Source organism: Natator depressus, chromosome 2 (assembly GCF_965152275.1).
Source record: "Natator depressus isolate rNatDep1 chromosome 2, rNatDep2.hap1, whole genome shotgun sequence".
In the NCBI taxonomy this organism is placed as follows: domain Eukaryota; kingdom Metazoa; phylum Chordata; order Testudines; family Cheloniidae; genus Natator; species Natator depressus.
This window is the reverse complement of record NC_134235.1, coordinates 73,411,749-73,433,496: the sequence shown is the minus strand read 5'-3', so window position 1 is coordinate 73,433,496 and position 21,748 is coordinate 73,411,749. Positions and strand designations below refer to the sequence as shown.

Sequence of the window (21,748 nt, the reverse complement as noted above, 5' to 3'; positions counted from 1 at the left end):
TCACTTGCGACCTCCCTCACTTTGAGGCTGGAAGATGCAGAGGAGTCTGCAGATATTTCCTGAAAACAGAAGGGGCTAACATCAAATCTCTTGCTCCTGATTGGTCCTTCAATCCCTGACAGACACCAGAGGAGAGGAACACCACATTCTCTCCACTGGAAAGCAGAGCCACAGAACATTTTTGAAGAAAAGGGCGAGAACACGGTGTTAATTACAGTAGGAGAAAATACATCTATTAAATAATGGGCAGCAATTAACAAGAACTTGCTACAATATTCACAGAGTCAATGGCAAGTGCTTTTAAAGGACACTTGATAGATTTTTTGAAGAATAAATTTTACCAGTTAGATTTTGTTGCCTCAAGCCAGGTTTAAATTGTGAAGCATTAGTGACTTGGACCTCATGATTTATGCACCGCCTGCTTCTGCTCTTATTGAAGAAATTCTTCATTAGAACAAACCTCTAGCTTGAATCATCCAAATGGATTTACTCAATGTTTTTGAGAACTGAGTTGTGGCAACTCCAGCAGCTGGCATGGAAGTTCCCTTTTCCTGTTTACAAAGGACAATGCTGATAACTGATTAGACACTATGTTTGTTTAAACGTTATAATGTTTCACAATCGTTAAACACAGAAATCTGTTTATTTACCCAAACAAAACAGAGGAAATCATTCCAGCCCTCAGTTTTTGAATTTTCATTTAAACTTGTGAACATTAGTTCACAACTTAGATAGATGTTTGTGTATCTATGTACCTCCAAAATACTCATATTTCATAGCCTTTTTCACATTAATATTCACCAACAGTATCACAAAAGTTCTTTTTTTCTTTTTTGTTTTCTTTACATAACTGTAAGCAATAGTAATTCTAGAAACACTAGAGGGGAAAAAAGCATAGCAATGTCCACATTACAAGAAAAAGTGCACATTACTGGGTCACAATCACAGTCATTACTTGGAAAACTATATGTAACAAGTAGATATAAAATATCACTGATGCCTTCAACTCATTGTCAAAAACTGAATTACATAAAAATTTGTACATGAAATAAGGCAAATTCAGGAATGCACAAGGAACTTGTTATTCAACAAAAGCTAAACAGAACAAATAGTACAGTAAGCATGAGCAAAAGTACTTGTCTCTATATATTCAAAAATAAGCTTGCCTTAGTGCACAAAAAAACACCATTAATGTGTATTCAACCTTATAAAAGAAGAAATAGGGGATGGGAAAAATTGGGGAGAGGAGAGAAGAGTTTAATTAAAGTTGCAGCTGCATCCATTTATAGTTTTTGTAGAGTTTTCAGCTAGGTGTGGGCATTACACAAATCACTCCAGAAATGTCAATGGCCTTTTTTCTGTAAGTATTTTGTTTAAAGGAATAAATAAATAAATAAACAAACACAAGAGTGCAAATTTTCAGATTGTCACTTGCAACCTCTTAACATTCAATCATCTACATCCAATCGCTACTCAAGGGACTTGTTCAAGACAGCAGCAGCGATCACGGAGTTAAATGAGCTAGCTGTAAGAAACCAATTTTTTTAAATGATATGTCTTTTAAAAAACCCCTCATCTCTATTAACTGATAATAATGCTGCAATATATTACAGGATTGAGGTGAGAATGGCATGAATGTAAGGAAATGCATGCTTCCTTTCGAAGTTCTTCCAGAGATGACAATTTACAGTACACAAGGGAAGGGTTATCCAGCATTGAGAGTTACTTCTTGTAGAAAGAATATGAAGTTGGGGAGAAGGGCAGGGTCAGGGGGTTCTGGAGAGGAAGAGGGGGACTTACAATATCTCCTCAAAACGTTTTTAGGACCAGTGAAAAAGTTTACCAAAGTAAAAATGAAAAATTTTGAATGAAAACAAAAGGTTTTTCTGTTTTGTTTTTATAAAAATTACATTTCTGAAAATACAAGATCCTTTCCATTGCAATTGTGTCCTGTGGCAACAGGACTTTTGGCAACGTTTTGCCATATACTGCAGCTTTAAGTCCAATGAGTCAGTAGCACATTCCACTAATATTGCACTTGGATCTTGAACCAATTTTTACCACCACAGCATCGTCTCTTTCCTCCACTTGTTAGAACGAGTTAACAATCTCTAGCCACTTTTTTTATATTTATGCTGACACACTAAAACAAAAAGCAATAGGCCGGACACATTAAAGTACCTCAGAACTATCGGAGGTCAAAGTTCACTTGAAGCACCTTAACACATCACTTTATGGATCAAGAACAGTGTGGCATTATGGTAATTAACTCTCCTAAAAAGACTGCAGTAACTGAAGCGTCTGCTCTGGGAACTCAAAATGTCATTAGTGGAAACTCCGAGATAAGACTAGGCCAGCACAAAGGTCATGTGACTCAGTTCTGCTGCAAAATAAGGTTTTCCAGTTCATCTGCAGAACGCAATAAAAATGCTGCTGATTCTCGATACCCTGCAACAAGCTGCCGCACTGCATTTATTTCAGTTGGACTCAGCTGAGGTCTAGAGCTTGTACTACTGGAGGATCCGGCGCTGGTTGCTAACTGCCTCTTCATACTGAGATCTGTTGGACCTGGAAATAACAAAATGGAAAAAATGGAAGCATTTGGTTTTCCTGACAGAAAAAAGTTTCACTACAAAAGATTTGTAGACACAATTCAAGAGCAACAACAAACTGCTCACAGCGGTCTATCGGTGAATGGTGAAAAGCAGCAGCTATTCATGGTGAGGGCATGCTGCAGTTCATTTTTATATGTAACAGGTTTCATTCACTCTCTGGCTTCTGCTAACATAGTCCAGGGTACGGGGTCACTGGGGTGGAAATGTCAATCTCAAGAGGAAACCTTGTACGTGCAGGGGGCAGAGCTTGCTCAGCAACTGGCCTACACATAGGACTTGCTTCCTGAAGAGATTGGGATAAACACAAAGCTCCAGAACAAAATGCAAAACCAACTTATTTCCAGCCATCCCGCAGTAACTTCAACAGAATTACAGTTTAAAGGGTCAGGGGGGTGTGGTGGGGGAAACAACTCCCTACTCAGTGGAGGAATGGAAGGAAGGGAGAGAGAGAAGCTTGATTAAAACAATAATATATTTGTAAGGCCCTGGTGATGGGAGTGGTAGATAAATAGACATTAACAGAAAGCACTAAGGCTAAGAGCTATACTGATTTACATCAGTTGAAGAAATGGCCCTTAATGTTACTTAATTCTATTTCCTTTTTGACAACCCTGAGATAAAGCTAACGGTAGATAATGCTGATAATGCCATATTGCTGCAGTCACTGAAGTCAATGGCAAACCTCCCATTGACTTCAGGGGAGCGCAGGCAGAGTCAGGTCACACAAAGAGACTGGTCACACAGAACCTGCACTGTTAAACATTCTCACATTGAGATCTGGAATAGGTATCACGAACAGGTGAAATACAAAGACAGCCTAGCCCTCCATTCACGTTCACCAGTTTTACATTGGTATGACTGCCTTGTTTTAATAGTTACCCCGATACACATGGGATGAAGGAGAGAAGTAGGCTAGTGAATCTACCTAATTGTCATCATACACTATAGGACAATGACTATATCACGATGAAGCTCAAAAGGAAAACTCTAAGGAAGTAAAATCTCAACACAGCATACTGAACAAGAGTACACAAATCATAATGTCAGCTTAGCTGAATCGTTGTAAGAAGCCATTAAAGACTTATATTTATTGTGCCAGTACTGAAAAATTGGCCATTGAAATATTGAGGGCACCATGCTCCACATGAACCTACTTTAATTTTTATGAACTTCCCTGGACTCTCATTCATGTCATAGCCAAAAACACACAGAAAATATATGGCAGGGCAAAGTTTCTGTAGCAGAAGAAATCTTTTTCTGAAATAAGAATGAATGGTTTTGCTCCTCAGCAATCCAGATTTTTAAATAGTTGAATAGAATACTAAACTTATTTCATTGGTAAGTACAAACTTTTGTAATGTTCTCCTTACATTAATGGGCTTTTCCTTGTAGTATTTCAGCACATGCAGTGAGACATCTCTCTCAAAGGAAAGCTAGAAGTAGGCCTGATGCACGATTGGCAAAAATTGGTGTGGTTCCATCAAATCAAGAGAAGCCAAGGATCTAGCCCAGTATCTTTAAATGTGCTGATTAACCCCACAGGGAGATTTTAACTCCACAGAGTTCATTTTTTCTAAAATCCTAATGGAATCTGGAAGGAAAATTCTATGCCAACTGCAACCAAAATCCACACACTGCACATGCAACAGATCATCAAAACTCAGTCAGAATTCACCTGAGTCTAACAAACTGAATACTGGTACAGAGGATCACTGAAGCTGTGGGAGCTCACTCTACACCCACATCTATACCCAATTGTCTGTTTGCGGCACCTCGGTCAGCTGGGATTACAGCTCTTCCTGAAGCCCTTTTGATGATCTTGGACACATATGAGACAGTTACCCCACCTGGTAAGAGAAGAGGAGATGCTAAGGGAAGCGGTTGGATGAGCTGAAGGCTTTGAATCCCACATGTAGAGAGGAGATTGAGCAGGAATTGGTGACCCAGGTTACCTCCCGGAAACAGTTTGAAAAATAAAGGTGAAATTTAGAAGAGTTTTAATGCCCAAAAGAAACCAGAAATCCTCCCCTCTTTTCTGTTGCCTTTATTTTAAATTTTCCCATCTTAAGTGAAGTGAATCACCCCTTCCTTGATGTTTGAATGATCTCTTCTTAAAAGGCAGAGCTGAGCCCTTGTCTCACTGAGTACATATTCTGTGCCACTGAGAACTATAGGCACCAGACTCATAATGTTTTTAAGTCATGGAAAACTTTATGCACCCAATCAGGATGAAGTTCCATTGTGCTATGCTCTGCACAATCACATACCAAGACTTGGCTCTACCCTGAAAAGTTTACAATCTAAGAAGGAAAGTGACATATGAAGCATAAGAGGAGAAAGATATAATCAAATATATGTTGGTTCTTTTTGGATGATTATAGCTCAGTTTAAGTGCCAGCCAGTCCCATCTGTCCTCAGCGTGTCATGGCAGAGGTGGCAGTGCTGTGGGAGAGAGTAGTAGCCTTACAGATCAGTGCAGGGAGCATTGTCTTTGTTCAAGGGGCAGCGTGGAAGAAGGCACAGAGCCATGTGTGTGAGAAACCGATATGAGCAAACAAGGCTGTCACTGGTGGCAGACAAGGCATAAGGCAATGTGACAGATGAGAAGGGCAAATAAGGATGGGCAGATTTGTGAGTGGCCCACATAAGTCAGGAAAAGAAACTTGAACTTGATGCAACAAAACATGGGGGAGCTAGTGGAGGAATTCAACATGGGGGAAGATGAGATTGGAGTGTCAGGCAAGCCAGACAGCCTGAGCAGACACCTTGTGTGTGGACTGAGGGGAAAGCTGGTAAAAAGTCATTAAACACTGAACCCATCGCACTGCTCTGGGGCAAAGTGTGATTCTTCTCAGCTCAGATGAAGCCCTACAGATTTCTACCAGGACAATGAAGGAGTTATTTCTGTGCCAGATTACAGCTTTCTGTCCCAAACCATTTTGAAAATAAGTTGCAAGGATTTCTTTTAATAAGGGGAAAGTATTTTTCTTTCACTCTCCTTGTACTCAGATGCAGCTGAACCATCCTTTTTCTAAGTTTCCAGAGGGATCAATTGTACCTTTCAGCACAGCCGAGCACTGCGGGCAATACAGAGCCACACTGGCCCACAGGAGCTCCAGGAGACACAAGAAAAGTGTCGGCTGCTACCCTTTTGTGGGATGCAGCGTGCTCTCCTCTCCCACCCGTGCCGCAGAACAGCGAGGAGTGAGGGAACAGTCCATGCGTTCCCTTGAATGCAGAAACTGCAGCTGTGTCCAATCCTTACCTGGGTTTTGAAATGGCGCTCTTGCAACGTGTCTCCAGAGCACACCTGGGTAAGGCCCAGGTATAACTTACCTATAAGAATTTATCCTGGGCCAGAGACCAAACCTAGGTAGTTTCATCCTGAAAGATTCAAGTTTCAGAACATTCTGAATGACTGAAAAGAAAAGGGCTAAAATGAGAGCGTACACAGCCTCATCTATAGCTGTCACTAGCGCTCCCTGGATAATAAATATAGTGCAGTGATACTTCCATTTGTGCTGAATCCCTATCCACTTCACCACTGCCCCAGTCTGAAAAGAAATGAAGTGGGTATGACCCCCACTCAGGAGTACACGTTAAGAATGTCATAACTCATTTGTAGCTCCATCAGTCGTACTGGTTTCTTCGTGAAATAAGGCATAAATGTATCACACACTCTTCACTGTCTGTATTTTTCTGCCCATCCATATGCAGGTATCAAATACTCAGAGAGAAACCTGAAGCTTCAGTAATAAGAATGAATCTATACAGATTTATATAAGCAGGTGGCTGATTATATAAATATAAACCATAATGTATATATAGGGATATAGAAGGGATTTAGGTGCCTAAAGTGACAATTGGCACCTGAGTCCTTTTGTGACTCTAATCCTGGGTGTACTCCAGTACTGAGCAGTACCTATAACTACTGGGCTATAAAATAGGCTCATCTGAGGCTTCCTCAATTTGTCCCGTTGAAGCTGTTCCACGGCGGATAAATACATTAAAAATGCATTGGCGCAGGGAGACTGGATCTCCCACTTCCCCAGTGAGGGCTCGAACCAGCAGGCTACAGTGTCATTGTCACGCTTACTTTCTCGGGCCCAGTATTACTGCACTGTGGCTAAACAATGAAAGAATCACAGCTCTGCAACCATTCCTGGGGATTGCTCTCTGCACCCAGCTTCTCTGCAGCTCCTGGGTTGCAATGCAAAAGAGCCTGGCCACTTCCTGATTCAGGGCCTTTCCCCTTGACTGGCCAGTGTCGAGCGGACTGATGGGAGTTGTAGTCCCCTGCTTAGCAAATCCATTGTTTATTTCTACGTGCACACATGAGTAGGTCTTTTAAATAACTAGTTAATGGACTGCTTTCATGGACCTTTATCTCCTGAAGCCACCAGTACAAATGATTACATCTGGGGAAAACTGGGCAGCTTAAAGAGAGTTTCTTATACTATTTTCCCCTTTCCTTATGTGGGAATTCATTTCTTAATAACCTTATGTTCCCTATTAACCTGGCACTGTGCCCAGCAGCAGGAAATGCACTCCCTTTCATTAAAGGGAATAATAATCTGCATTTTTTGCGATGAACCTTTCCATTTAAATTTCCCCTCGAGTATACCAGGCCTGCACCTTTTGGAATACCCTGGCCTGTCACAGAGTATTCCAGTTTTGATATGCAAGGATGATCACTTTGCACAGTCACTTTGGTCTGTGGCAGTGTGCAAACAAAGATTAAGCATGTACTGGACACCTGAAGAGGGGGTCTGTATTTTTTATTTATTTTTATTGCTTAGTACACACTTTTATAAATCAAGACTGTTACCTATCATTTTCACCACAGCACAGCTTCTTAAGCAGTGAATTAGACAAGGTGCTCAGAGAGATCTTTCTGAGGGCCACAGTGAGACTGATGGATTTACATTTTAACTTTAAATTTAGGGAGTCACTCCAATTACATTCACCTCATTTCTTTTGCAAAGCTTAATGGTTCTAGTTTAACTAAATAATTCAAAATATAAAACCCTAGGAATCCTGTCTTCATGTACTAAACAATCATTTATCAGATTAGCTGCTGAATAAATCTGATATTAAATACACTGCTGGACAAATGACTTTACTGTAAACTGCAAGATCTAAAAGTGAACTAATTATTGCTTCATATACTACTCACTGGCAAGGTTAATTATTTAAAATTCCAGAGTCAGCTGTATGATATGACCAATGGTGATATAAACACTGATGGTTCATGCGTGGCAACACCATATGTGAGTTGTCTAAGCAATAATCTCTTCAGAATTGCACGCTACCAGTGGGTAACTATCATTTTGATAGTTAATAGCCTGCTGAAAGAAAATAATGCTCTAATATATTTAACATAGACTCTCAAATTGGTCGTTATTATTGTAGGCAATAATTATAAGAGCAATATCTCATTCAAAAAGACTGACATTTGATTAAGCATGTGTTAAGATGTCAAATTACTTTACCCCATGACAATTAACCAACTTTTTTCATCTATCACGATGCAAAAGACACGTTCCCCAGATGTAGGGCCACTGCCCATACCTTGAAATCTATTATGCAGAGTCTTTTTACTGTGTAATTTTTATTCAAATATTTTTCTTCAAGTGCCACTGCAACTGCTTAACATGCATTCAGATCGTTTCATATCGCGTTCCACTAAAATTAGACTTTGATAGTTGTTTTCTATTTATGTTATTTTTTTCCAAGCGAGCATTATTTATTCTGATTAGAAGTATGATTATTTTATTTTGCATCTACCATATTTCTCCTCTTCCTCTCTCCCAAAAGAGGGCAGATATGTGCGAAGCAATAATTCTCAGTGCTGGGACATTTCTTAGGCCAGGGTAGCAGACACTAATGAATTGGACTAAGTCTTTTTTCTCCATTTCCCTTCCTTTCCATGCCCTCATCTGCATGGGAAACAAAACATTCAGCTAATTCAGTTAAAGGAAACACAGCTTTGTAGCTTGACAAAAAAAGTTAGAACAGAAAGATGTCTGTAACAATTCACCATCAAGCATCTTCAAGTGACAACCACAAGACACTTGCTTGGAGATGGAGATGATGACTGAGGTCCACCAGTGTCTGCCCCTACCATCACAGGAAATCATCATGTGGAATACACCTACCTCATCCTAATAGATGACCCCTGCTCTACTATGCCGATAAAGGTGCAAAATAATGTACCTTCCGATATACCCTGTCAGAGAAATTTTTTCCCGATTCCAAATGTGGGGGTCAGCTTAATTTTGAGCATGCCAGCCTGAATCACCACACATAAGGATGCTGGGGTCCACACAAAGTAGAAAAGAATAAGCACATTGAAAAACTATTTCCATTGCTCTCAGTAAGAGGAAGGAAGGATGATCATAAGATGGAAGTCTGTCGATAATATAGGAAGTCAGGAAACTCCCAGCTCTGCTATAGAGCTCGTCAAGTCACTTAACTTCTCTGAACCTTATTTTTCTCTTTTGTAAAATGGGGCTAATAATACTTGTCCAAGCTCTTGCCCCTGTCCCACAACCCTGCATTTCTTCCCTTTCCCTCCACACCTCCCAATCCTTACCTCACACATCTAAGTCAGGCTACTTCCTCCTTTCCCTCCTTACTGTCTGGATGCCAACAGGGGGAGCATTTGAAAGCACAGGAAAGACTGTCTTCCTGCTCTCAGTTCCTGTGCCTGGCAACACAACAGATCCCACCAGCCAGGAGAAGCAAATACATGGAAAGTCCTGCTCAGCCCCTACAGCAGAGGTGAGCAAACTACAGCCCACGGGACCGTCCTGCCCAGCCCCTGAGCTCCTGGCCCAGGAGGCTGTCCCCACTCCCCCACAGCCATGCCGCTGTGCGGCACAATGCTCTGGGCGGTGGGGCTGCAGAGCCCAGCCTGACCCAGTGCCCTGTGCTGCGCGGCGCGGCTGCCTGTCCTGGTGCAGTGGCGCTGCCAGCCACTGGTGCTCCAGGCAGTGCAGTAAGGGGCGTTGGATAGAGGGCAGGGGGAGTTCGTGGCATGGATAGGGGTTGGGGCAGTCAGAGGGTGGGGAATGGGGGTTGAATGGGGGCAGAGGTCCCGGGGGGGCAGTCAAGAAGGAGAGGAGGGGTTGGATGGGGCGGTGGGGGGCGGACAGGGAGCAAGGGGGATGGATGGGGCAGGGGGTCCCTGGGGGGGGAAGTCAGGAAGGAGAGGGGGAGTTGAATGAGGTGGGGGGCAGTTAGGGGCAGGGGGTGGTCAGGGAGAAGGGATGGTTGGATGGGGTAGGGGTCCCAGGGGGCAGTCAGGAAGGAGAGGAGGGGGATGGATGGGGCGGTGGGGGATAGTTAGGGGCGGGGGTCTGGGGACCAAGAGCGGGGGGGCGGTGGATGAGGCAGGAGTCCCGGGGGGCCCATCAGGGGGCGAGAAGTGGGGGGGTCGGATAGGGGTCAGGGACCAGGCCATGCCTGGCTGTTTGGGGAGACAGAATCAGAATCCCCTAACCTGTCCTCCATACAATTTCAGAAACCCGATGCAGCCCTCAGGCTAAAAGGTTTGCCCACCCCTGCCCTATAGCTTTGGTCAGGCGCATGCTCAGTCACACTGTGGGGACGGCGCATGCCCAGTCCAATTGGCAAGTCAGAATCTGAGGAGGATGGAGCATGCTCAGTGGAGACAGAATTTTTGGAGAATTTAGCTGCCAAACTCTAACAACCTCTCCCCAGCATGCGTGAACTGAAATTTTTCAGAAGCTCAGAACCTGGCCAAATCTGGGTTCATTTTCATGGGGATGGCAAGAGGCACATTCCTGACACCAGGATGACACCCCCCAGCTTGCCAAACTTCAAGCCCCTGCTCCAAAGCATGGAGGCGCTAGAGCTTCTCATTGAAACAGCTTGAGATTTTTTTTAATAGGTGAAAAACAATGTATTTCCCCCCTGATCTTTTCCTCAGAAATGGCCGCACTGTTTAGCTGAAACTTCCCCACAAAATTCAGCCTGAGGCGGTCACTTCACATGGAAAATTTCTGCTCAGACAGTTTATGTTTGGCGAACAACTGAAAACAGGGTTCGTGTTTATGAAAAGTGTGGGGAAACCTTAACTATGGTCATTGCTACCTGTGTTACCTATAACAATAGTATTGTTTATTGCAATGAATATAGGGCCTCATGCTCCCATTTTAGGGTTGTTGCCATGTAGGGAAGTAAACACAGATTGTCCCTTACACTAAGGTCCCTTTATACTGTTCTGGCAGTGTAAATGGGTTTTAACACGTGAGTATATTACATCTATACCTACTTCAAGTGAGTACAGTCAGTCTGCAGAATTTTTTTATTCAGTTGCATGGTAGGGAAATGTGTCCCCTAAAAGTCTGGAGGGTTCAACCTCCTAAAATTGCAGTTCCCCTTTCATCCATGTGGACTTTAGGGACGTAAAACAGCCAAGGGCAATCTGCTTGGAGGCTTCTTGCTTTCTACACCGCTCTCTGCTTCTTCGTGACAGCCTGACTCATACAGGGGCTGTCAGGGTCTCTGCCAACCCAGAAAGCTTCCAAAGAGAGGGAGAAGCCATACATGTTATTGCAGACTCCATGTAAAAGAAGTTGAACTGATTTACCCTGTGGGTTTGAAGTGGGGAAAGAGAATTTGTCACTTTCTGCCTAATTTCTTTCCTGTTCTGCCCTCCCCAATTCCCTATTTAAAACAGAGGTGCCTCTTGTTCAAGCTGCTGCAGCCCCATCCTCTCTTTCCTTGCCCATCCTTGCCTTTTATGCTGAGCAGTTTCATGTCTCCCCCCCCCTCCCGCCACACACACTTGTATAAGGAACTAATTATGATTCTATCATTAGACATGTGGAAGCACAGGCTGAGGAGGCAAGCACCACACAGCAGGGTATAGACAGGTCCCTAATGAGCAGTGGGGCATGAGTAATTGGCCAGGGGATGCCTTGATTTGACGGATGGGATCAGAGAAGGGAGGAAATTTACAGGGCAGGAGGCAACCAAATTAAATGAATTACGTCATATAAAATACAAATGTCAATAATGAAATGAGTTACGTCATATAAAATACACATGTTGATTTGACTATTAGATAAGAGAGCTAATTGGAGACAGTAATTGTATTACTGTAGGGAAATGTCCAGAAATAGATATTCAAGCCATGAGTTTTTATCCAGCTTTTGCAAAAGCCTTTATTTTGTAGCAGATACAGATGACAGTATGTGTCTATACACATCCTGACTAAAGTGTGGGCTTGTTTTTACACTGTCAGAACATTTGTAAACAAGGCAAAAATGTCTGATGGGGATTATTGAATTCAGAAGTAAATGCTTTCTCAAAATGAAGACTTCTTCAATAAAAGAAATAATCAACAAGCAAAAATTCTTCTGCAGAGAGGGCAAACACTAACCCTTCCCAATATACTCATGCACACGCTAAAAGAGAGCAGTGAGCTCCCTGCAAAAAAAGAGCCATTGGAGGAGAGGAACTATTGCTCACAACTTCCCTTTGGGCTCTTTTAGAAAGAATAGCGCTACTTCAGAGCAGCCCCATCTACCCCAATTAATGCCCACAAACAAGCCAACAAACTCTCATAGTCAATTGTATCAAACGTTGGTGACAGATCTAATCATCACAGGCATGCTATCTTCTTCCATTGCCAGGAAGAGACCATCAACTAATGCAGTCAGTGAAGTTTTTACCCCAAATAAATGCCTATAATCAGATTGACTGCAATCAAGGAAAATAAGGAATCAAGAAAGTGCCAGAACTGCCTTGCTACAACCTATCATAGAATCATAGAATATCAGGGTTGGAAGGGACCTCAGGAGGTCATCTAGTCCAACCCCCTGCTCAAAGCAGGACCAATCCCCAAATAATCATCCCAGCCAGGGCTTTGTCAAGCCTGACCTTAAAAACTTCTAAGGAAGGAGATTCCACCACCTCCCTAGGTAACGCATTCCAGTGTTTCACCACCCTCCTCGTGAAGAAGCTTTTCCTAATATCCAACCTAAACCTCCCCCACTGCAACTTGAGACCATTACTCCTTGTTCTGTCATCTGCTACCACTGAGAACAGTCTAGATTCATCCTCTTTGGAACCCCCTTTCAGGTAGTTGAAAGCAGCTATCAAATCCCCCCTCATTCTTCTCTTCTGCAGACTAAACAATCCCAGTTCCCTCAGCCTCTCCTCATAAGTCAGGTGTTCCAGTCCCCTAATCATTTTTGTTGCCCTCCGCTGCTGGATGCTTTCCAATTTTTCCACATCCTTCTTGTAGTGTGGGGCCCAAAACTGGACACAGTACTCCAGATGAGGCCTCACCAATGTCGAATAGAGGGGAACGATCACGTCCCTCGATCTGCTGGCAATGCCCCTACTTATACATCCCAAAATGCCATTGGCCTTCTTGGCAACAAAGGCACACTGTTGACTCATATCCAGCTTCTCGTCCACTGTAACCCCTAGGTCCTTTTCTGCAGAACTGCTGCCGAGCCATTTGGTCCCTAGTCTGTAGCAGTGCATGGCATTCTTCTGTCCTAAGTGCAGGACTCTGCACTTGTCGAACCTCATCAGATTTCTTTTGGCCCAATCCTCCAATTTGTCTAGGTCCCTCTGTATCCCATCCCTACGCTTCAGTGTATCTACCTCCCCTCCCAGTTTAGTGTCATCTGCAAACTTGCTGAGGGTGCAATCCACACCATCCTCCAGATCATTTATGAAGATATTGAACAAAACCGGCCCCAGGACCGACCCTTGGGGCACTCCACTTGATACTGGCTGTCAACAAGACATGGAGCCATTGATCACTACCCTTTGAGCCCAACAATCTAGCCAACAATCTAGCCAACTTTCTATCCACCTAACAGTCCATTCATCCAGCCCATACTTCTTTAATTTGCTGGCAAGAATACTGTGGGAGACCGTGTCAAAAGCTTTGCTAAAGTCAAGGAACAACATGTCCACTGCTTTCCCCTCATCCACAGAGCCAGTTATCTCATCATAGAAGGCAATTAGATTAGTCAGGCATGACTTGCCCTTCGTGAATCCATGCTGACTGTTCCTGATCACTTTCCTCTCATCTAAGTGCTTCAGAATTGATTCCTTGAGGACCTGCTCCATGATTTTTCCAGGGACTGAGGTGAGGCTGACTGGCCTGTAGTTCCCAGGATCCTCCTTCTTCCCTTTTTTAAAGATGGGCACTACATTAGCCTTTTTCCAGTCATCCAGGACTTCCTGCTCAATTACCTTTCCTAAAGATCTGAGGAAGAGCTCTGTATGGTTCAAAAGCATGTCTCTGTCAGCAACAGAAGTGGATCCAATAAAAGATATTACCTTACCCACTTCTTCTCTCTAATTTCCTAAAGTCAGCAGATGGGACTCAGGCCAATAGTTAGCCAGATTGTCAACAACAAGTGTTGGTTTCTGAACTATGGTGTATTGTTCTTGTTGGTAAGAGGAATTCAGAAAAGAAGCTGGATTAAACAAGTTTTGAAAGGTAGAATATAGTATTTTTCAACCTCTAATTGCTTTACTTCAAACTAGACATAACAATAAATCAGATCCTCATGAAGCTGTGCCTATTTACATCAGTGGAGGATCTGACCCAATATTTGTACTCAGCTTTGTTACGGACTTAGGGCTTGATCTTGTCCTGTTGTGAATAGCCCCATTTAAGCCACAAGGGGACTACACACAGTATTAAGCAGTATGCCCAGCAGTTAGCAAGTCTGGGCCCCTAGTCATGTAACTGATACGAGCCTAGAGATACAGCACCCTTTAGATTAGTTTTCAGTATTGTGGGGGGTAAATGCATCCACAAACACACATACAGAAACATTGGTAAGGAAACTCACCACTGCTAGAAGCATCGCTGAGATTTAGCAGCCCACTTCCTAACCCTCTGTAACTATGGTAACTGTAGGTCCCATTTCCATTGATGTACAACACCTCCTGTGTGCTGGAAACAGCGGATGTTGAATAAGTGACCTGGGCTGGCTCTTGTTTATATTGTTTGTCAGCTGGAGCAGCTTCATCCTGCCAAAACAATGTTTCATTGTAAGGTTTCAAATAATTGTTAAAGTTCACCTTGAATGAGAGGGGCTGTTTTATTGTTATTTAAAGCTCCCGAAGTGTTACTTGCACAACAGTGTAATAAACAAGAAACAAGCATGTACATGTTTTCAACTGACAGTTTATCAACTGAAAAGAAATCAGGAGAATAACCATGAACATAGATTTCCTACAACCGCCACTATAATTTATTTATTTGCATTTTGCTAGCAAATCACAACATGCTGGGTGCTGTCCAAACACACAGGAAGACACAGACCCTGCCCAGAAGAGCTTGCAATCTCCTGAAAAACTTAACTCTAAATCAAAATAAAATGGAAGGAACTGAAAGCAAATGATTACGCTCTGGCATTTAAAGCAACCCTCTTGGTGCAGAAAATCAGTTTTTTCTTGTTACAACAAACCAACATAAAATGCATTGGCATGTTCTCTATATGGATCGATCAGCATCAAAGATACCAGGAAATAGCAGGGGGGAAAAAGAGAAGGAAATCATGCTTTCCATATCTGTGGAATGATGTGGCATTACGACACAGGAGACCAAACTTTTCTGAGCTGGAAGCTTTTGTTTGTTTATTTTGCATATGAGTTTGAAGAGTTAGACACAACCAAGATTATTCAAGAGAAAAAATTGTATTATTGAAAGACGCTTTTAAAGTATGTTGCAGCAGAATACTGAGAAGTCAGATAATGAATTGCATTAATAACCAAAATGGGCACTGGGGACATTAATTTGTACGGAGGCACATATTTGCATTATTAAGATACTTGGCTGTACTGAATTCCACAATAAGTTCTCTTCAATAACATATAAGAATCCAAATAAAGGATAAAAACTGCAATGTATTTTTGCCAAAAGTTTAATGTAATTTACTTTTTATCTTCAAAGGTCATGCTGTCTGTTATAAAGCAGAATGGAGTTTTTTTCCTGTGAGAAAATATTCAATAAGCTATGCAGTAAAGTTTTAGCTTGGCAAGAAAGCTTAAATCATCATCCATTCCCTAAAATCCCCAAAGCTGCTGCCTTATTTTCTGATTTGATATGAGGACTTTTTCCAAAACTAGATGATATTTCCATTCACATACTCGCTCAGGGCCTGATACAGTTCCCAGCAAGGTTGATGAAAAGATTGACTTCAAAGGGAGTTAGGTCGGGCTCTCAATCCTCTTTTACAGGGCTCCCTCATGTTTTAAAAAGCATCAGCTTCCTCCTACTTTGTCCTTGCAATTGTACTTTGGATAAAAAATACTCTCTCTGTCTACCTAGATATTTATACCATGTTCTACAACAGATTTATTCTTTCCTTCAAGTGTCTTTGCTTTTAAAATTTGGAAATGACACAACCTACAGTGCCATAACTCTGAGATTTTTGATGTTCTATGCTAGTTGATCAATACTTTCTTGGTAGGTACAACAGAACAACTGGTAGTCTTTGCTTCAGGTTTTGCAACACAGGCCTGTATGGAATGATGCCTGTAACCCACATTGCGGAAATGTTTATATTATTCGCTGAGGAATATTCAGTATTATGAAAAAAGACATTGAATGGTAAAACTCTAGTAATGTGTTTGAAAAGAAAAGGATGCTATTTTCCAAGAACCTATGCTTGCTCACTGTTTCCCAACAGTATTGGGAGCACAGCTGAAAGGAACAGTGGTCAGAGTACCACTTGCATTGCCACATATTGAAATTTTGTAATCCTAATTTGCCTACATTTGCACTGGTCTTTTCCTTTTAAACAGGCATGAATATTTTTAAAAACAGAGGACTAGATAGAGCTGTATACAATTTTCCTACAAGACAAAAAGGTTTTTTGGCCCATTATTTAACAAAAAAATAAAATAAAATAAAATTCCAGAACAGATTAAAACTAAAAAGTATAAAACAATACCAAAATAAGCTTGTGTTTCTGTCCACTTTGACTAAACCCAACATTTTTATGGGTTTGAAAACAGTAGGAAGTTTTCTTTTTTTGACTAGGGATCTGGTGAACATACTGTAAAGGGAAACAAGAAAATTGAGTTAAGCCTGTAAGATTCTGCACTGAAGCCACTTCTAGAGCCATTGTTTGCATGAGTGAAATCTACAATTACATGACACTACCAGCTCCTTTTAATTGTTTAAAAATGTATTTAAAAATTGTGGATTGACAGAACCGGAGACTATTTTATTCACAAAACAAGTACAGCATAAGCCAAAGTACTGCATAAAGACTGACGTAGATTTACTGGCCAGAGTCTCAGCTGGTATAAAAATTGGCATTGTTTCCTTAATTTTTGAGAGTGCTCCAAACTTTATATGCATTCCATCTTTGGCTTCTTCACTGAGACTGCCAACAAGAGTGTCAACTATTGCCAACTGTGGTTGTGTTTTTCGTGATGCGCCCAAAAATCATGACGAGCATATTAAAATGCTGACATGGGTCACACTTTATATTAAGGACACATTTATAACTAGATTACAAAGGGTTAATAAATGGTTAATAGATATTTTAATAAATGGATAGTCAATTCTTACAACATGCTACTCCTGTCTGTAACATGCTTATAGAACCTATAAACCATTTATGAACCCTTTCTAAACTATTTATAAATGTACCTTTAATATCAAGTCTGATCCACTTATGGCTAGACACCTGTTCACCTAGCATTTGACTAAAATCATCATCATTCTGAAAATAAATGAGATCACATCCTTCTAAAAATGTTTCTCTTTCCATTTCGTAAAGCAAGTACTTAGGACCTGAGCACATTGTCCAGGAGCTGTTGGAACACATGGGTTAGACCAGAGAAGAGCATAAATACCTTTTTGGCACAATTCATTCTGAGAAATAAGTTACTTATTTGTTTTAGAAAATAGGAGCCTACACACGTGCTTGGTAAGATCATTACCATGGCATTTATCACAATAAATACATTCTACTTATGAGCCTAAGTGTGTAATGAAGGAGAAACTTTTCCTAAGACAGTAGGCATACATATATTATCTAACCACAGAAGTGATTAAGTATACATTAAAGAGTAGTACATTATTTGAAAAATGTGCGTTTCTGTAAAATGTACATTACACAAAAACTGCACTTTATATTCCAAGCAGCTGAAGACTAGCTTTCAAAAAAAAAACCACGCACAGCAATATGGGTCAAACATAATCTCCATCAATCACTTGTGAGAACATAAAGTAGGGTTGCCAGGCTTCCGGTTTTCGACTGGAACACCTAATCGAAAAGGGACCCTGGTGGCTCTGGTCATCACAGCTGACCGGGCCGCTAGAAGTCCGGTTGGCTGCAGCGGCCAGCTCCATGCAGCTCCCGGAAGCGGCCGGCATGTCCCTCTGGCTCCTAGGTTCAGGGGGTTCCATGCGCTGCTCCTGCCCACGGTGCAGGCGCTGCCCCGAACGCCAACTCCGCAGCTCCCATTGGCCATCTCTGCAGACAGGTGCGGCGCACAGAGCCCCCTGGCCATCTCTGCACCTAGGAGCAAGAGGGACATGTCGCCACTTCCCGGGAGCTGCCTGAGGTAAGCACCTCCCAGAGCCTGCACCCCAAACCTCCTCCCACACCCAACCCCCTGCTCCAGATCTCTCCACTCCCACACTCCGAACCCCTCAGCCCCAGCCCAGAGCCCCTTCCTGCACCCCAAACCTCTCATCCCTGGCCCCATCCCAGAGCCTGCACCCCCAGCTGGAGGCCTTACCCCCCCAATCTCCTGTCACAGCCCAGAGCCCCCTCCTGCACCCTGAATCCCTCATTTCTGCCCCCCCCCCCGAGCCCACACCCCCAGCCCAGAGCCTGTACCCCCTCCCACACCCTAGCCCTTTGCCCCAGCCCGGAGCCCCCTCCCACACTCTGAACCCCTCATCCCCACCCCCCAGCCTGGAGACCTCTCCTGGACCTCAAACCCCTCATCCCCTGCCCCACCCCAGAGCCCATACCCCCAGCCAGAGCCCTCATCCCCTCCCAGACCCCAATCCCCTGCCCAAGCCTGGAGCCCACTCCTGTATCCCAAACCCCAAGGTTTCGAACATGGCAAAATTTGAGTGGATTTTCCTAGGGGGAGCAAAAAGCTCATCCCTGACAGATAGGCCACCCCTGCCAAATTTGTAGCATGGAAGTGCTAGAGCTTTTCAAAGGAAAAGTAACCAGAATTTTTTAACATGGGTAAAACAATATATTTTTCCTTAGCCTGATTCTTGAAAACAGCAGAATAATTTTGGGTGAAATTAAAAAATCAGGCACAGAGACATTCAGCTCAAAAGATTAAAGTTTGGAAAACTTATAAGCAACTGAAAACAGGGACTTCCAATGGGACATGTCAAGCAACGTCAATAGTGGGCATGGCGAACAGAGCTGTCTATAGTATACGCTGTCCTAACACAATGCTATGCTTTATATTAGGTTTATCACGTCAGATTAACTCTCTTGGGTTTGAATTTTATGAACAATAAATCTGGAAACCCAGATAGCAGAATAATACTGTGGCACATCATAGGGGGCAAAGTTTTCCTTTTATTTTAATTTGAATAAAGTTGTTGACTGAGTGTGATCAGCAGTGACGAAAATTTTATTTCTGAAGAGGGCACAGATGTGATTTTGTTTGGCTTTAGTTTTGGTTCCCACTTTATTAAGCCCCATTAACAATGTTTGTTCTGGGATCACTATCCACTGAACAAGACAAAGATGTATTTAGCCCCCTGACAGGCCTGAATCAAATAAATACAGGCATACAATGCATATAGAGTGAAGTTCAACATAGGACTCAAGCATAGGCCTTGTGTGGACCCTATGCCCGGGGTAAATTTAAAGTATTCATTTTTTATATTCCTTTAAGATGACATTTTTTTTTGAACAGTTGAGGCCAGATCATAGAATCATAGAATATCAGGGTTGGAAGGGACCTCAGGAGGTCATCTAGTCCAACCCCCTGCTCAAAGCAGGACCAATCCCCAATTTTTGCCCCAGTTCCCTAAATGGCCCCCTCAAGGATTGAACTCACAACCCTGGGTTTAGCAGGCCAATGCTCAAACCACTGAGCTATCCTTCCCCCTCTCCCCGCCCCCCGATGCTCAACTAGTATAAGTTAGCATTAGTTCCACTGACTTCAGTGGAACTATTATGATTTATGCCAACTGAGGATCTGTATCTGAGTGCATAATCACTACATACTCAGAAAGGTATGGGACTATCACTATAGTCTGGCATTTGTATGGCCTGTTTTCAGTGTCGTACAATGCTTTCATGCCTCTATATGAAAGGCGTGTCTCACAAAAATTTCCATTCCTTGTGTTCGGGGGTTAATAACTCAACCACAAAGTTTACATCTGGCTGAAACTTGTACAAAATTTCCATTGGAAGCTGACCCTTTGGATTCTTCGCAGTCTCTCAGGTAAATCAGGTAAGTCTTTAAAACTTTCAAAGGAGAGCTTACTCATGCTGTGCAGTAACTGTGATTCTTCAAGATGTTTGTCTCTATAGGTTCTCCTTGGTGTCGGTGCACCCCATGCATGCTCGATAGGAGATCACAGAATCATCGACAATCAGGGTTGGAAGAGACCTCAGGAGGTAATCTAGTCCAACCTCCTGCTCAAAGCAGGACCAACCCCAACTAGATCATCCCAGCCAGGGCTTTGTCAAGCATGACCTTAAAAACCTCTAAGGATGGAGGTTCCACCAGCTCCCTAGGTAACCCATTCCAGTGCTTCACCACCCTCCTAGTGAAATAGTTTTTCCTAATATCCAACCTAGACCTCCCACACTGCAACTTGAGACCATTACTCCTTGTTCTGTCCTCTTCTACCACTGAGTATGTAATGAAGACCATGTAGTGGCCCTGCAGATTTCTGGAACGGAAATTTTTAAGGAGAGCCAGAGATGTAGATTGTGTTCTAGTCAAGTGTTCCAAAATGCTGATGGGGGTGGAATGTCGACAGCCTGGTGGCTTTCACTTGGAAATCCATTTAGAGTCCCTGGGTAGAAATGGCGGAATCCTTAGATCCATCTACAATCAAAAGAAAAGTCTATTGGATTTACAAAATGGTTTAGTTCTAACCAGATAGTCGGATAACACCCTCCTGACATCTAGAGTGTGGATAACGGTCTCCTGGTTGGAAGTATGCAGTTTTGAGAAGAAAACCAGCAGGTATACGGTCTCATTCAGGTGAAATTCAAAGTCACTTTAGGGAGAAAACTGGGGACCTTTAGGGAGAAAACCATAGGGACACCTTATCCTTGTGAAATGTTGTGAATGGGGGTCTGACATTAAAGCTCCAATCTCTCCAACTCTGCCGGTTGAGGTAATCACCCTAGGAAAGCGGTTTTCCTTGATAAATTCAATAGGAAGCAAGTCGCCATTGGTTCAAACCTGGGCTTCGTGAGGCTTTTGAGAACAAAATTCAGGTCCAAAGCAGGAGTGGGAACCTTTATCTGTAGGACGAGATTGACTGAGCTTTTCAGAAATCTTGCAGTTGTGTGTGTGTGTGTGGGGGGGAAACAAACAGAGAGAAACCTTTAACAATAGTATGAAAGGCTGTTATGGTTGCCAGGTGAACTTTGATGGAATTAAGGGACAGTCTTGACTTCTTAAGCTGTAGTAGGTACTCCAGAATGAGAGGAAGTGGGGCAGATTCAGGTGCAGCATTGTGGAATTTGCACTAGTGGCCAAATCGGGTCTGATTCTGGAGGTAAGTAGTCCTGGTAGAAACTTTTCTATTATTTAATAGTATGTGTTGGAATATCTATTGGAGGCTAGAAAGCCAGGTGAAACAGGTAAGGGAACGCTTGCCATGACCATGCCAGGGCTATTAGAAAGACTCTGGCCTTGCACTGCTTGATCTTGTTTATCACCTTGAGGATGAGAGGCATCATAGGGAAGGCATAAAACATTCTGTCCATTCAAGGCAGGAGGAAGGCATCTCCCGGTGAACTTGTGACCTAAAGCTCCCCTTGAGCAAAACAGGTGACATTTTTTGTTTGCAATCGTAGCAAAAAGGTCTACTTCTAGAAACCCTCAAGTCTGAAAGGTTCTGGGTAGAACCCAAGAATCCAACTCCCAGTCGTATTCTT

The 21,748-nt window shown here is 42.7% G+C and overlaps 1 protein-coding gene across 3 annotated transcripts in view; it reads right to left on the bottom strand.

The window, feature by feature from the left end:
- Positions 1-401: 401 nt before the first annotated feature.
- NOL4 (nucleolar protein 4) overlaps positions 402-21,748 on the bottom strand; it is a 246,512-nt gene continuing 225,165 nt past the window's right edge. Inside the window, exons 9-10 of one of the 3 annotated variants that reach the window (XM_074944423.1) lie at positions 14,471-14,651; positions 402-2,568 (exon numbers count right to left, since the gene is read on the bottom strand). In XM_074944423.1, coding sequence (XP_074800524.1) covers positions 2,375-2,568; positions 14,471-14,651 — 375 coding nt within the window. In that variant the 3' untranslated portion in view covers positions 402-2,374. The remainder of the gene's footprint in view (positions 2,569-14,470; positions 14,652-21,748) is intronic. The other 2 variants (XM_074944422.1, XM_074944424.1) reach the window with 2 other exon arrangements.